Source organism: Callospermophilus lateralis, chromosome 2 (genome assembly GCF_048772815.1).
Source record: "Callospermophilus lateralis isolate mCalLat2 chromosome 2, mCalLat2.hap1, whole genome shotgun sequence".
Classification (NCBI taxonomy): domain Eukaryota; kingdom Metazoa; phylum Chordata; class Mammalia; order Rodentia; family Sciuridae; genus Callospermophilus; species Callospermophilus lateralis.
In genome coordinates this window covers 148,229,633-148,243,113 of record NC_135306.1, presented here as the reverse complement: position 1 = coordinate 148,243,113, position 13,481 = coordinate 148,229,633, and the positions used below count along the sequence as shown (strand labels likewise).

General features: G+C 33.6%; 1 protein-coding gene across 3 annotated transcripts in view; it reads left to right on the top strand.

Moving 5' to 3' along the window:
* Uvrag (UV radiation resistance associated) overlaps positions 1–13,481 on the top strand; it is a 319,107-nt gene that overhangs the window by 142,675 nt on the left and 162,951 nt on the right. For all 3 annotated transcript variants that reach the window (XM_076846616.1, XM_076846617.1, XM_076846618.1), the window contains exon 7: positions 1,549–1,654. In XM_076846616.1, coding sequence (XP_076702731.1) covers positions 1,549–1,654 — 106 coding nt within the window. The remainder of the gene's footprint in view (positions 1–1,548; positions 1,655–13,481) is intronic.

The window sequence follows — 13,481 nt, the reverse complement described above, 5'->3', positions numbered from 1 at the left end:
AACTGACATTTTAACAATATTCAATCTTCCAGTCTGTATACATGATATATTTTTCCATTTATTTAGCTCTTCTTTAATATATGTTAGCAGTGTTTTATAACTTCAGGGTCAGATTTTATACATCTTTTGTTTATTTAATTTCTAAGTATTTTATATTTTTGATGTTATTGTAAAGGTATTGTTTTAAATTTTGTATCTCAGTAGTTTGTGGCTAACATAGAAGTGTAATTGATTTATTTTTATATTGACCTTGTATACTGTGACGTTACTAAAATTCACTAAATTCACTTGTTTGTTCTGGTACATTGTTTTGTACCTTCCTAAGAATTTTCCACATGCCAGTTGTGACCTATGAAATATATAAACCATATTTAAAGATAGACCAAAAAGCAAAAGTCCTACAAACTACAAGGAAAAAGAAAAACAGCTCTTCATTTTTTTCAATGTTCTTTGAGGACTTCTGTCCCAAGAATAAAGTTGCTATTACCAGGCGCAGTGACACATGCCTGTAATCCCAGCAACTTCAACATGGGAGCTGAGGCAGGAGGATCACAAATTGAAAGCCAGTCTCAGCAACTTAGCAAAGCCCTAAGTAACTCAGTGAGACTCTGTCTATAAATAAAATATTTTAAAAAGGGCTGTGGATGTGGCTCAGTGCTTAAGTACTCCTGGATTCAACCAGCACAAAAATAAACAAATAAATGAATAAATAAGATTTTTAAAAAAAATCTGGGACTGGGGATGTGGCTCAAGCAGTAGCGCGCTCACCTGGCATGCATGCGGCCCGGGTTCGATCCTCAGCACCACATACAAAGATGTTGTATCCACCGAAAAACTAAAAAAAATAAATAAATATTTAAAAAAAATAAAAAAAAAATCTGTTTCAGAGTACAGGCTACATTTCTTTCTTTATTTATTTGTTTGTTTGTTTGTTTGTTTTTGGGGTTGGCACTGGGAATTGAACCCAGGATGCTCTACCATTGAGCTTTATTTCCAGACCTTTTTTGTTTATTTGTTTTATTTGACACAGGGTATGGATACGTTGCTCAGGCTGTCCTTGAATTTTTGATCCTCCTGCCTTGCCTCCTGAGTAGCTGAAATTACAGGCATGCATCACCTTGTCCAGCTGATTTAAGCTTCTTAATTGGAATGGTTGTGAATTCTTTTTATCCTTATGGGTACCTATAAGTAATAGCCTTGATAGCAGTGGTACTCAGTTGGTAGAATTTAGCAATCCACTTTATTTCTTTGGACCTCAGTTTCTACATGTGTAGAGTGATAGGATTTGACTGCATTATTCCTGTTCACTCTTCTTGTGAGACCTTCAGTCTATCTCTTAATATATCAGAAGCAGGCAAGCAGGTACAGAAAGGGTGTTTTAGAGCATTATTATTTCAGGATTTATTGTACCATCCTATATTTTCATTATAGATGTGAATTATGGGTCCATTATTAATTCTATTTATCCTAGAAATATTATCATATCTGTGGCTTTGTGTTGAATTTATAATTAACTCACTTAAGCTTTTCTGCAATTTGTATTTCTAGGCTTCATAGAGCCCAGTGTGCAATTAAGCAGACTCAGGTAACTGTTCAGAAAATTGGAAAGGAAATTGAAGAAAAACTAAAACTCACATCTACAAGCAATGAGCTGGTAGGTTTTTATATATTTACTTATTTAAATTTGTTGTTTTCTTAAGTGTATTATCATATTCTTCTTGAATTAATTCTTTTTTTTCAAAACTATCGGTAGTTTTTGTTATTTTTTTTTCTAAATATTGTTTCACTAAAAATGTTTGTCAGCATTTAAATGTTGGAAATAAATTTTCCTAACTGCTAATACTGTACAAAGTACCTGCCTTATTCTGTTAGATGAAATTTTAGATGACATACAATTTTAGAAAAGAACAGGCTATTTTATGAATGTTTCATAAATCTGACCTGTAATCATGAACTGTATACTGAAAAAAAAATAGCTGCCAGAGGAAAAAAATAAACTTTAGAGACTAATCTGCTTTTAACAGATGAATTTGAAATTTATTTGGATTGAGCATAATAGGCTAGTTTGTGTACAATATTTTCTTTTGAGAACTACTGTTTAGTGAAGCATCTCTGTTTTGTTTTGTACTGGGATTGAACCCAGGGTGCTTTTTTGTTATTTTATTTAGAGACAGGAGCTCCCTGAGTTGCTAAGTGATTTGCTTAAGTTGCTGAAGTTGGCTTTGAACTGGGATCCTCAGCCTCAGCCTCCCAAGATGCTGGGATTATAGGCATGCACCACCGTGACCAGTTTAGTGAAACACTTCTAAAGAAATGGAAATCCTAATATAAATTAACAGATTGAAGAAATTAGTATAATTTTGGTTTGTTTTATATTCTTCCTTGTGGAGAAAAAAATCATCAATTTTTAAATTTATTTTAATAATTTTTATTGTGTGTTGTAATTATACATAATAGTGTGATTTGTTATGTTATATGTGTGCACCTGCATGCAGTATGATTTGCTCAAAAACTCATTTTTGGAATGAAGAATCTTTATAAGCAGTATAGTAGGCATGATTAATAAATTGAGCTTTTTATAAAATGAAGCCACATGATCATGATACTTAAAGTTCAAATCTTCAAGTTAAGTCTTAGATAAAATTAAGTATTTGCTTGCTTGAACTATCACAGATAGAAAGCATCTTCCATTTATTTGTATCACTTAGCTGAGAACCTTTACATCCCTAAATAAAAGCAAAAAAAGTTTCCCAAGATGATAATATAAGAATTATAGAAAAGTAACGATGCATTTAATATATACAAACTTCTGTCTTATGGAATTTGAAATTAATGTATTAGTTCAAACTATATAAAATTACTGTTTTTGACCTATAAATAGCAATTTCTTATTGTTCAACCTAATATGTAAAGTAGTTCTGTATTTGGCACATATCAGCCACAAAAATATGTTTGCTAAAATAATTATAGTAGTAATTCTTTTATTCAAGTGACTTTTCTTGTTTATGAAAAATCTTTCATTCCAGAGACATTGTTAAACCACCTTTTGTTGTAACTTAGTGCCAGTAAAGGTCCAAATTCCAGACCATAAATATATTGGAGGGGGAGGAAAAAATATCTAGTTTTAATCCTTTATGTTGAGTACAAAAATGCTGCATTTTTAGAACCTTTGGGGAGAAATCGCTAGGTTTTATTTTTCTTATTTTCCTCTCCTAAGGCAAGATTGGGAAATTACTTGTTTTTATTAAGTGACAACATGTGCTTTGTCTCAGTATGGAAAAATGTATGTTTAATCCTGTTTTTCTAAAACATAAGTGTTGACACACAAGAGTGAGGGGATAGAATGTATGAGTTTAAAGAGGTCAGGTTCAGAGGTTCACTGTGTGTTTTCATGCTGCCTAGTCAATGTAGAAGAAAATCATTGAATGTTTGAACTGAAAGTGAACCCAGAAATCTTCTAGTTCTCTAATAACCCCATTGAAAATCTTGCCCCAGTACATGTGTCTCCTTTCCTGCTTAAATTTTTTTCCATAGTATTTATTGACACTTGTGTTAATCAGCTCTCTGTCACAGTGACAGAATACCAGAGGTAAAGGAAGAAAGATTTATATTGACCCAACAGTTTCACAGGTTTCAGTCCATGGTCAGCCCCATTCACTCTGGTTCCATGGCAAGGCAGAACATCATGGCGGAGAGTGCAGAGCTGTTACTTCATGGCAGCCAGGAAGCAAAGAGAGAGTGTGGAAGGGGCTGGGATCTCAATATCCCCTTTAAAGGTATACCCCCAATGATCTAATTTCCTTCCATTGAGACCCACCTCCTAAAAGTTCCACCACCTCCCAGTGGTATCACATGTAGGTAACCAAGCCTTCAACTCATTAGGGGACATTTAAAATCTAAACCATAATAACTTTTAATATGATATGTATTTTATTTATTTATTTTTCTTACTCTCTAAATTCTGTGAAAGGAAGGATTTCTCTCTTTCTCACACATTGCTATATTTCCATTATTTAGAAAGTGACACATAGGGTAATGTCTGATTCATTCTAAGGTCCTTCCTAGACAGGGGTACTGTACTCCCTCCCCTCCTTTCATTCCCCTCTACGTAGTCCAAATACCTCTATTCTTCCCTGGCAACTGCCCCACCCCCCAATTATGAATTAGTATCCTCCTATCAGAGAAAACATTTGGCCTTTGGTTTTTTGGAATTGACTTATTTTGCTTAACATAATATTCTTCATACATTTATGTATGATGTGTCAAAATGCATTCTACTGTCCATTTATTTATTTGTTTGTCCTGTGTAACTAATTAGAACAAATAAATAAATAAATAAATCCCTTTTTTTATAAAAAAGTGACACATAGTGGGTAATCAGGAAATTACTCATTGAATTTAAGAAGGAATCTAGCACAATGCCTTTATCGTCTTCTTGTTCCCCTCTTCCACCTACCTTTTCCTTGTCTCAAGTAAATTATTATTCATCTGAAATAAATTGGATTACTTTATAATAGAAGTTTTTAATGTTTTTATTAGTGCATTATATATAATAGTGGTGTTCTTTTTAACATATTCATACATGCATGAAATGTATTTTGCTCCATTTCAACCTTCAGTACTTCCACTTTCCTTCGTCTCCTCCTTTCCTTTGTTCCTCTTTCTCTATACTACTTAAGACCATTTCTTAATTCCTTTTAAGTAATGTCTTACATTTTTACTTACGTGTTTTAGATTTCATCAGATAACCCTTCTGGACAAAATTGTGTGCTTCTTCTATTTTCTTCTGATATTATGGTGAAGTACATTGGTTGGTTTTTGAATGTTAACCCAAATTTGCCTTCCTGGGGAAAGGCCTTTTGCATTTGATAAATTGTTCTATTCATGAACAATACTGGGTTTCATTTTTTTAAAAACGCTTTGAAGAACTTTGTATATATATTGATGAAGATTGATCTGCTTTGCTTTCTTGTAATCTTCTTGTCTAGTGTTGTTGTCAGAGTAGCGTTGGCCTAACTCACTGGGAAATTTTTCCTCCTATTTTCTGTAAGAAGATATAGAATTGGAATTATTTCTTCAGTGTTTGACAGGATTTTGCCGTTGCAACTAGCCAAGTCTGGAGGTTTATTTGTGTCGAGGTATTGAACTAGAAATTCACCTTCTTTGAGAGTTATGGGGAAAGATGGGGCATTATTACAAATAGAATTGGTTTTGAATTTTTATTTTCTGTTTGTATATTACTAGTGTACAAGAATATAATTAATTTTAATTTATTAATTTTGTATCTTATAGACTTGTTATATTAATTTAGTTATAATAATTATTTTGTAGACTTCTTGGGATTTTCTATGTGAACAATAATGTCTACAAGTTTGAATGGGCATTTTGTGTGCTTATTAGGACATCAGTACAGTGGGGGGAAAAGTGATAAAAGTGGGATTCCTTGCCTTGTTCCTGGTTTTATTGAAGAAAAAATTCATCCTTTATTCATTAAATATAATGTTAGCAATGCCCTTTATTTAGGAAGTTCCCTTTTATTCCTAGTTTCTGAGAATTTTTATCATGAATGGATGTTGAAATTTGTCAATTTTTTTCTGGCATCTTTGAACCAATCATATGATTTTCTCTTCTCTAATGTAGTGAACTACATTAATTTAGTTTCAAGTTTTAAATGTTGCATTTCTGGAATAAACCTGTATTGATTAAAATATATTTTCCTTTTTGTATCTTGTTGCATTTTATCTGATGATAAGGAATTTTTTTGGCATTGTATTTATTAGGGATCTAAAGATGTGATTTGTCCAATATCTGAATTTATTTTATCTTTTTTTTGAACCAGGGATTGAACTCAGTGCGCTTTACCACTGAGCCATATCTCCAGCCCTTTTTATCATTTGAGACACTGTCTCAATAAGTTGCTTAGGGCCTTGGTAATTAGTGAGGCTGGCCTCAAACTTGCAATTCTCGGGTCACCCTGGATTTAGAGATGAGGACCCCCATGCTCAGCCTGAATTGTTTTTATATATACATTGATTGTTTTTTCCCTAGAGAGTGGTCACATTTTCCTGCCTCTTCATATATTGGGTAATATCGTATAGTATCCTGGAAATTGTGAGTGTAACTTGGTAGAATCTTTAGGTTTTATTACTTTGAAGAGTGATATTCTTATTTTAGCAGATGGTTAACTTGGTTAAGCTTAAATTGTCATGTCTCCAATGGGCATTGTTCAGATTCTGGTTTGTTTTTTTTTACTCTTAGTCACAGGCAGCTTTCTGTTTATCTCATGCTTATGTAGTTTTGGGTTTAGAGAATTCCATTGAGTTTGAACAGAATTTGGGGTGCCCATTCCTGGGTTCCTCCATTTTGGCATTCTTGATTATCTTATTTTTTTCCCTTTGTTTATTTCATCTGGGAAGATAAGTTGACTTTCTGTTGGAGTTTGCAGCCATTTTCAGAACAAAGCCATAGAAAAGGGAAAATTTACTGTGGTGTTTGCTTATATCAAGTTTTGACCTCTCTTCAAAATAATGCCACTATTGATTAGTCTCCAGAACCCTCAAATACTAGCTTTTAGCATTTAAAACTCCTATACATTTTATTATTATATATATTGTGCTTTATCTCTCTAGCTAGGCCTGGGTTCCAGACCTCATATTGCCACTGAGTCTATGAAACTAATGGAGAGGATGAAGTAATTTGTAAAGAAGTGTTTTCTCTTTGTTAGGGGTTGATAAGGTGTAAGTACAATGGAATGATCCTAGAAATGACATGTAAAAGCAATTGTAAGCCTGGCATGGTGACTCACAACTGTTATCCCAGCAGATGGGGAGACTAAAGCAGGAGGATTGTGAGTTCAAAGCCAGCCTCAGCAAAAGTGAGGCCTAAGCAACTCAGTGAGACCCTGTCTCCAAATAAAATACATAATAGGGCTCGGGATGTGACTCAGTGGTGGAGTGCCCCTGAGTTCAATCCCTGGTCCCCCCAGCCCCCCCGCGCTAAAAAAAAAGCAATTGGTAAACTTTAAGACAACTTCCATAGTTCTAGAACATTTTTAGATTGTTAATTATTTCCAGTTTGAGGAAATATACATGAGGATAAAATATGCCTTAAGACACCAATTTTCAACTTTTTGATCTTAAGACCCCTTTATACTCTTCATTTGTGATAATCTCAAAATAACATGGGTTATGCTATTGATATTTATTATACTAGAAATTAAATAATTAATTACCCAATTAATTTCAAAATAACAATAATCTATTATGTTAATGTAAGAATACATTTTTATGAAAAATAAGTGTTTTTTCTAAAATGAATTGAGTTGTATTATTTTAAGTTTTGTGAATTTAACTTCATTAAAGTTCATTTCTAGTTTAATAAACTACTTGGATTCTCACATCTGCTATTGTGATATCTCAAATCTTGTAGATTCCGACACATTCTACTTTTATACTTATGAGAAAGTGAGAGTGAAAAAGGACATAACAGTATTATTATGAATATATTTGGAAACTTCATGATTCCTAGGGCCATGTTTTTAATTCCAGTATGATCTGAGATAATATTCATTTCCATTAATGTGTTATTTATAGGTTAACTGTCATTCTAAAATTAATGTTTAATATTGCCCATGATTTTCTTGCTAAAGACCCATAAATAGGAATGTGTGCTTGAAAATAAATGGACGTTTGTGATTTTCAGTTCTGATGCAGTGTTGTATGAAAAAACAGCTAAAATCCAATTAAAAATGATACACGGGAGATAAATATGTGACATTAGTCACACTTGGAATAAACACAAAAATAGAATAAAGAAACCCATTAGAAGATATGGGATGTTAAGATCTTTGAGCAACTTGTCTTGAAGTATTTAAGAGGAAACAGAACCAGATCCCACATGGGCAGGGTTAATTTACTCTACTTATCAGAAATGAAAGCCAACAGTTCTGGCTTTGAATTACTTGATATATTTCTGTAAATGGGCCAGTTTCCGCACACGGACCATAACACAAACACAGTATGCGCACGCCGTCCTGTATTAGCTTAGTATTTGGATTAACTTGTAATTTTAGTTCTTTGAATCTTGAAAACATTCCTAATTTCAGTGTGTATCCTGGAATAGAGCAGGTTAACCCCCAGCCAGGCATAGTCCTCTTTTCTGAAGAGTTGCTTTTCTTTCTGCTTATTTTCTTTCTCTGCTTAGGTAGAATTCAGTATGCATTTTTTTTGTAGAAAATTTTTGAAGAAATTGACCACTTAGCTCTTTGTGGAAAAAGGTTACTTCCTAAGACTTCATCTGTTTTTTTCTTGCCCTTCAGTGATAAAGGAAGATCCTTGGCTTCCTGATCACTCTATATGATTGCTGAAGAAAAAGCAAATTTTGTCTTAGTTCCTTTTTCTTTCATGATAAGCAACCTCATTGACTTGTTCTCCTCAATTTTTAAAATTATACACAATCAAGTTTATGATCTCAGTCATTTTTAAATGACTAATTAAGTGGTATTAAGTACATTATAATGTTGTGCAATAACATCACCATCCATCTCCAAAGTTCTTTCTGTCTTGTAAAACTTAAAACTCTATGCCCATTCTCCACTACTTCCAAGCCCTGGCAGCCACCATTCTATTTTCTGTTCCTATGATTTTGACTACTCTTAGTACTTAATAAGTGGTACCATCATATAATATGTCTTTTTATAACTGGTTTATTTCACTTTGTTAATTTTCTTAAGGTTTATTCCTGTTATTGCATATTGCTGAATTTCCTTCCTTTTTAAGGCTAATATTCTATTGGAGATATATATTTAGACTTTATTACTTCGTTCTTACTTTAGTTTGGCAGGACAAAAAGTCTTTTGATTATAGTAGATCTAAATTCACAGAAAGCAGAAAACATGTCAGATTCATCTAGGAGCACATCCCTCATAAATATTCATCTAGAAGTCCCTCATAAATTTTCACTGTGTTCAGAAAATTTACTTGGGAATATTCTTTGTAAAGCCATATTTCACAGACTTTTAAGCCTAATATAATGATTGGAAATAGCTCTTGTTTTTGTTGCTTGAATGTCTTAAATGGATTATGATACCATCTGTTTAGAATCAGTATTTCAGAGATAAAGAAGAAAGCATTTGGGGTGAGAAATGATTGCTATAACTTACTTTTAACACAAGTTCCAGAAGTCATTTTCCATGCTCCTTGTTTCAACAAGACCATAGCATAGTGCATCTTAGTTCCCAGACTTTCTCATTGTCTAGAAATCAAATCATGTTCTGACTTTTTTCTTTTTTAAGTTTTTCATCAGCTTATTTTCAAGTCTTGGTAACTTTTTAAATTTATTTAATGGATTGTTTTTTTTTTCTATCTTAATTTTGATTAGCTATTTTATACCTCTGGAAGGAGATAAGAATTTATTAGATGATCAGAGCTAAAATTACTGAAATAAAGAGTCTAAAAAAACAATATGAAGGAGCAGTGAAACAGAATTGGTTCTTTGAAAAAATAAACAAGATTGATAATAAGAGGCAAAAATGGTGCTATTACAATAGATACCACTGAAATCCAAATGATCCCCCAAATTGAACCTAGAGGATAAAAAAAAAAAGCAAACAAACAAAAAAAACCAACAGACCAATGATAAACAGTGAAATTAAAGCAGTAATTAGTCTTCCCAACAAAGAAGCCCAGAAGCCCAGGACTGGACAGACTCACAGATGAATTTTGCCAGACCTTTTAAAGAAAAGCTAACACTAGTGCCCTTCATACTATTTCAAGAAATGGAAAGGAAAGGAACACTTATAAACTCACTCTGTAAAGCCAGTGCTATGGTTTGGATAATAGGTATCCCCCCAAATCTGATGTGTGAAATAATACAAGAGTGTTTGGCAGTAAAATGATTGGGTTATCAAAGCCTTAATCCAATCAGTGAATTAGTCCCCTAATAGGAATTAACTGGGTGGTAACTGTAGGCAGGCAGAGTGTGGCTGGAGGAGATAGTTCCTTGGAGACATGCTTTTTGGTGTGTGTATTTTGTCCTGGGTAAGTGGAACTCTCTCGGCTTCCTGGTGCCATGTTCCTAGCTGCTTGCCTCTGCCACACACTGTCACCATAATGTTCCGTCTCATGTCAGGCCTCAAAGAATGGAGTCATCCATCTGTATATTGAGACCTCTGAAACTAAGTCCCAAAATAAACTTTACCTCCTCCAAAATTGTTCATGAAATCTTTTGGTCACAGCAGTGACAAAAAACTGACTAAATAAGCCAGGTAATGCCACTACTAGAAAAGAAAATTATAGACCAATATCCTTGGTGAACGTAGATGTAAAAATCATCAATAAAATACTTGCAAACTGAATTCAACAACACATTAAAAAGAGCATACACTATGATGCAGTTTGTTTTATTCCAGGAATAAAAGGATGGCTCAGCATTCACAAATCAGTAAATGTAATATACCACATAAATAGAATCAAGGACAAAAATCACATGGGCATTTCAATAAATGTAGAAAAAGGCTTTGACAAAAATCAACAGTTTTTTCCCTAATAAAAAGCCCTGAACAATCTAGGAAATAGATGGATCTTGCCTCAACATTTTAAAGGTTATGTATGACAAGCCCAAATCCAATATCATGAGGAAAAACTAAAAGCATTTCTTCTAAAATTGGGAACAAGACAAGGATATCTACTGCCATGACTCTCATTGAATATAGTACCTGCAATTTTAGTCAGAGAAATTGGACAAGAGAAAGAAATAAAAAGGGATACAAATAGGACAGAAAGGAGTCAAATTACCCCTGTTTGCATATGATATGGTCCTGTATTTAGAAGACCCTAAAGGGTCCACCAGAAGAGTTTTAAATCTAATAGAAGTCATAATAGAGTATTATGATACAAAGTTAACATTAAAATAGCTTTTATTTATGCCATTAATGAACCTACTGAGAAAGAAAAACAATTCCATTCCTAATAACTTATTTTAAAAAAAGAAAAAACTTAGGAATAAATCTAACCAAAGAGGTCAAAGACCTCTACAAGGAAAATTACAGAGTACTGAAAAAGAAATTGAAGAAGTCACTAGAAGATGGACTTACCATGTTCATGGATAGGCAGAATTAATATTTTTAAAAGATTTATTTTTTTAGTTTTAGGTGGACACAATATCTTTATTTTTTATTTTTCTGTGGTGTTGAGGATCGAACCCAGCACCCCGCGCATGCCAGGCGAGCGTGCTACCACTTGAGCCACATCCCCAGCCCAGAATTAATAGTTAAAATAGCCATATTAGAAGCAATCCAGATTCAGTGCAATCCTCATGAAAATACCAATGACATTCTTCACAGAAATAGAAAAAACAAGTCTAAAACTCATACATAAAAACAAAAAACCCAGAATAGCCAAAGCAATCCTGAGTAAAAAAACAAGGCTGGAGGCATGATAGTGCCCAGCTTCAAATATACTACACAGGCATAGTAACAAAAATAGCATGGACAGGCATAAAAGCAGACATATAGACTAATAGAATAGAATGAGAGACACAGACATAAGTCCATACAACTGCAGTCATCTGATTCTTGACAAAAGGTCCAAAACATATGTTGAAGAAAGACAACCTCTTTAACAAATGGTTATCTGTACGTAGAAGAATGAAACTAGATCCCTATCTCTCACCCTATACAAAAACCAATTCAAAATGGATCAAATATCTGTGTATAAGATATCTGAAATATTGAAGCCTCTACAAGAAAACATAGTGAAAACATTCAAGATACAGACACAGGCAATGACTTCCTGAGTTCAGTTCCTATAGTTCAGGAAATAATAACAGGAATTGATAAATAGAACAATATTAAACTGAAAAGCTCCTGCACAGCAAAGAAGACAATTAACAGTGTGAAGAGATAGCCTACAGAATGGGAGAAAATCTTTGCCAACTGTGCTTCTAGCAGATGATTAATACTTGGTAGGTTTAGATTGGGTGTCCCCCAAAGCTCATGTGTGTGACAGTGCAAGAAAGTTTAGAGGTGAAAAGATCCGATTACGAGAACCTTAACTGAATCAGTGCATTAATTCACCGATAGGGATTATCACTGTAGGTAGGTAGGGTGTGGCCAGAGGAGATGGGTCATTCAGGGCATGTCTTTGGAATATATATTTTGTCTCTGGAGAATGGAGCTCTCCCCCCAACCCTGCTTCCTGGGTGTGATGTATCCAACTGTTTTCCTCTACCACACACTTCTACCCCTGAGGAGTAGAGAAGGCCATCTGTAGACTGACCTTTGAAACCATGAGCCCCTAAACAAACTTTTCCTCCTTAAAATTGTTCTTGTCAGGTATTTTGGTTGCAGCAATGGAAAAGCTAAATAAGACAATACCAAATACATAAAGAACTCAAAAATCTTAACACCAAAACAACAAATAACCCATTCAATATATGAGAAAAGAACTGAAAAGAAACTGCTTCTCAAAAGAGGTACAAATATCCAGTAATTATATGACAAATGTTCAAAGATTTCAGCCATCAGGGAAATGTGAATCAAAACTATTGAGATTCTGTCTCACCCTAGTCAGAATGGAAATCATCAAAAAGGTAAATTACAATAAATTCTTATGAAGATGCAGGGGAACAGAAACCCTTAAACACTTTGGTGGGAATGTGAATTAAGAGAGCCCCTGTGGAAATCAATACGGAGGTTCCTCCAATAAACTGAAAATAGAACTACCACATGATCCATTTAAACCACTCCTTAGTATTTATCTGAAAGAGTTAAAGTCAGAATACTTTAGAGATACCTACATATCCATGCATACACAATTCACAATATCCACGTTATGGACTCAGTAGAGGTGTTAGAAGAATGGATAAAGAAAACATGATACACACACACACACACACACACACACACACACATGACTATTATTCAGCCATAAAGATAAACAAAATATTTTTTCAGAAAAAAAATGGATGGAACCACACATCATCATGTTAAATGAAATAAGATTCAGACAAGTATCATGTTTTCTCTCCTATGTGGAAATTAGTGCAAGGGGGAAAAAGAACATCATGAATGCAGAAGGGAGATTATTGTAGAAGAAGAGGATCAGGGTAAAGGTGAAAGGGTATGGGGAGACAATGAGGAATGAAATTGATTAAATTATGCCATGCCATATGCTGTATAATTAATATATAGTAATGCACAATTAAATATATACTAATGCTGACATTTTACCATATACCTCTGTGACTCTAAAACAACAACAAAACTTTCTTTTCTAAACAAGTTTTAGGTTTATAGAAAAATTGTTCAGAAAGTATAGAACTCCCAAATACCTTGCTCCCCACCTCAATTTATTCTACTATTAAGATCTTATACTAGGGGTATATATTTGTTAGACTGTTAATCAATATTGATAAGTTATTATTAACTAAAGTCTAGTTTACAGTACTCTGTGTGGACACATGGTAAATGCATTGGCATGTAT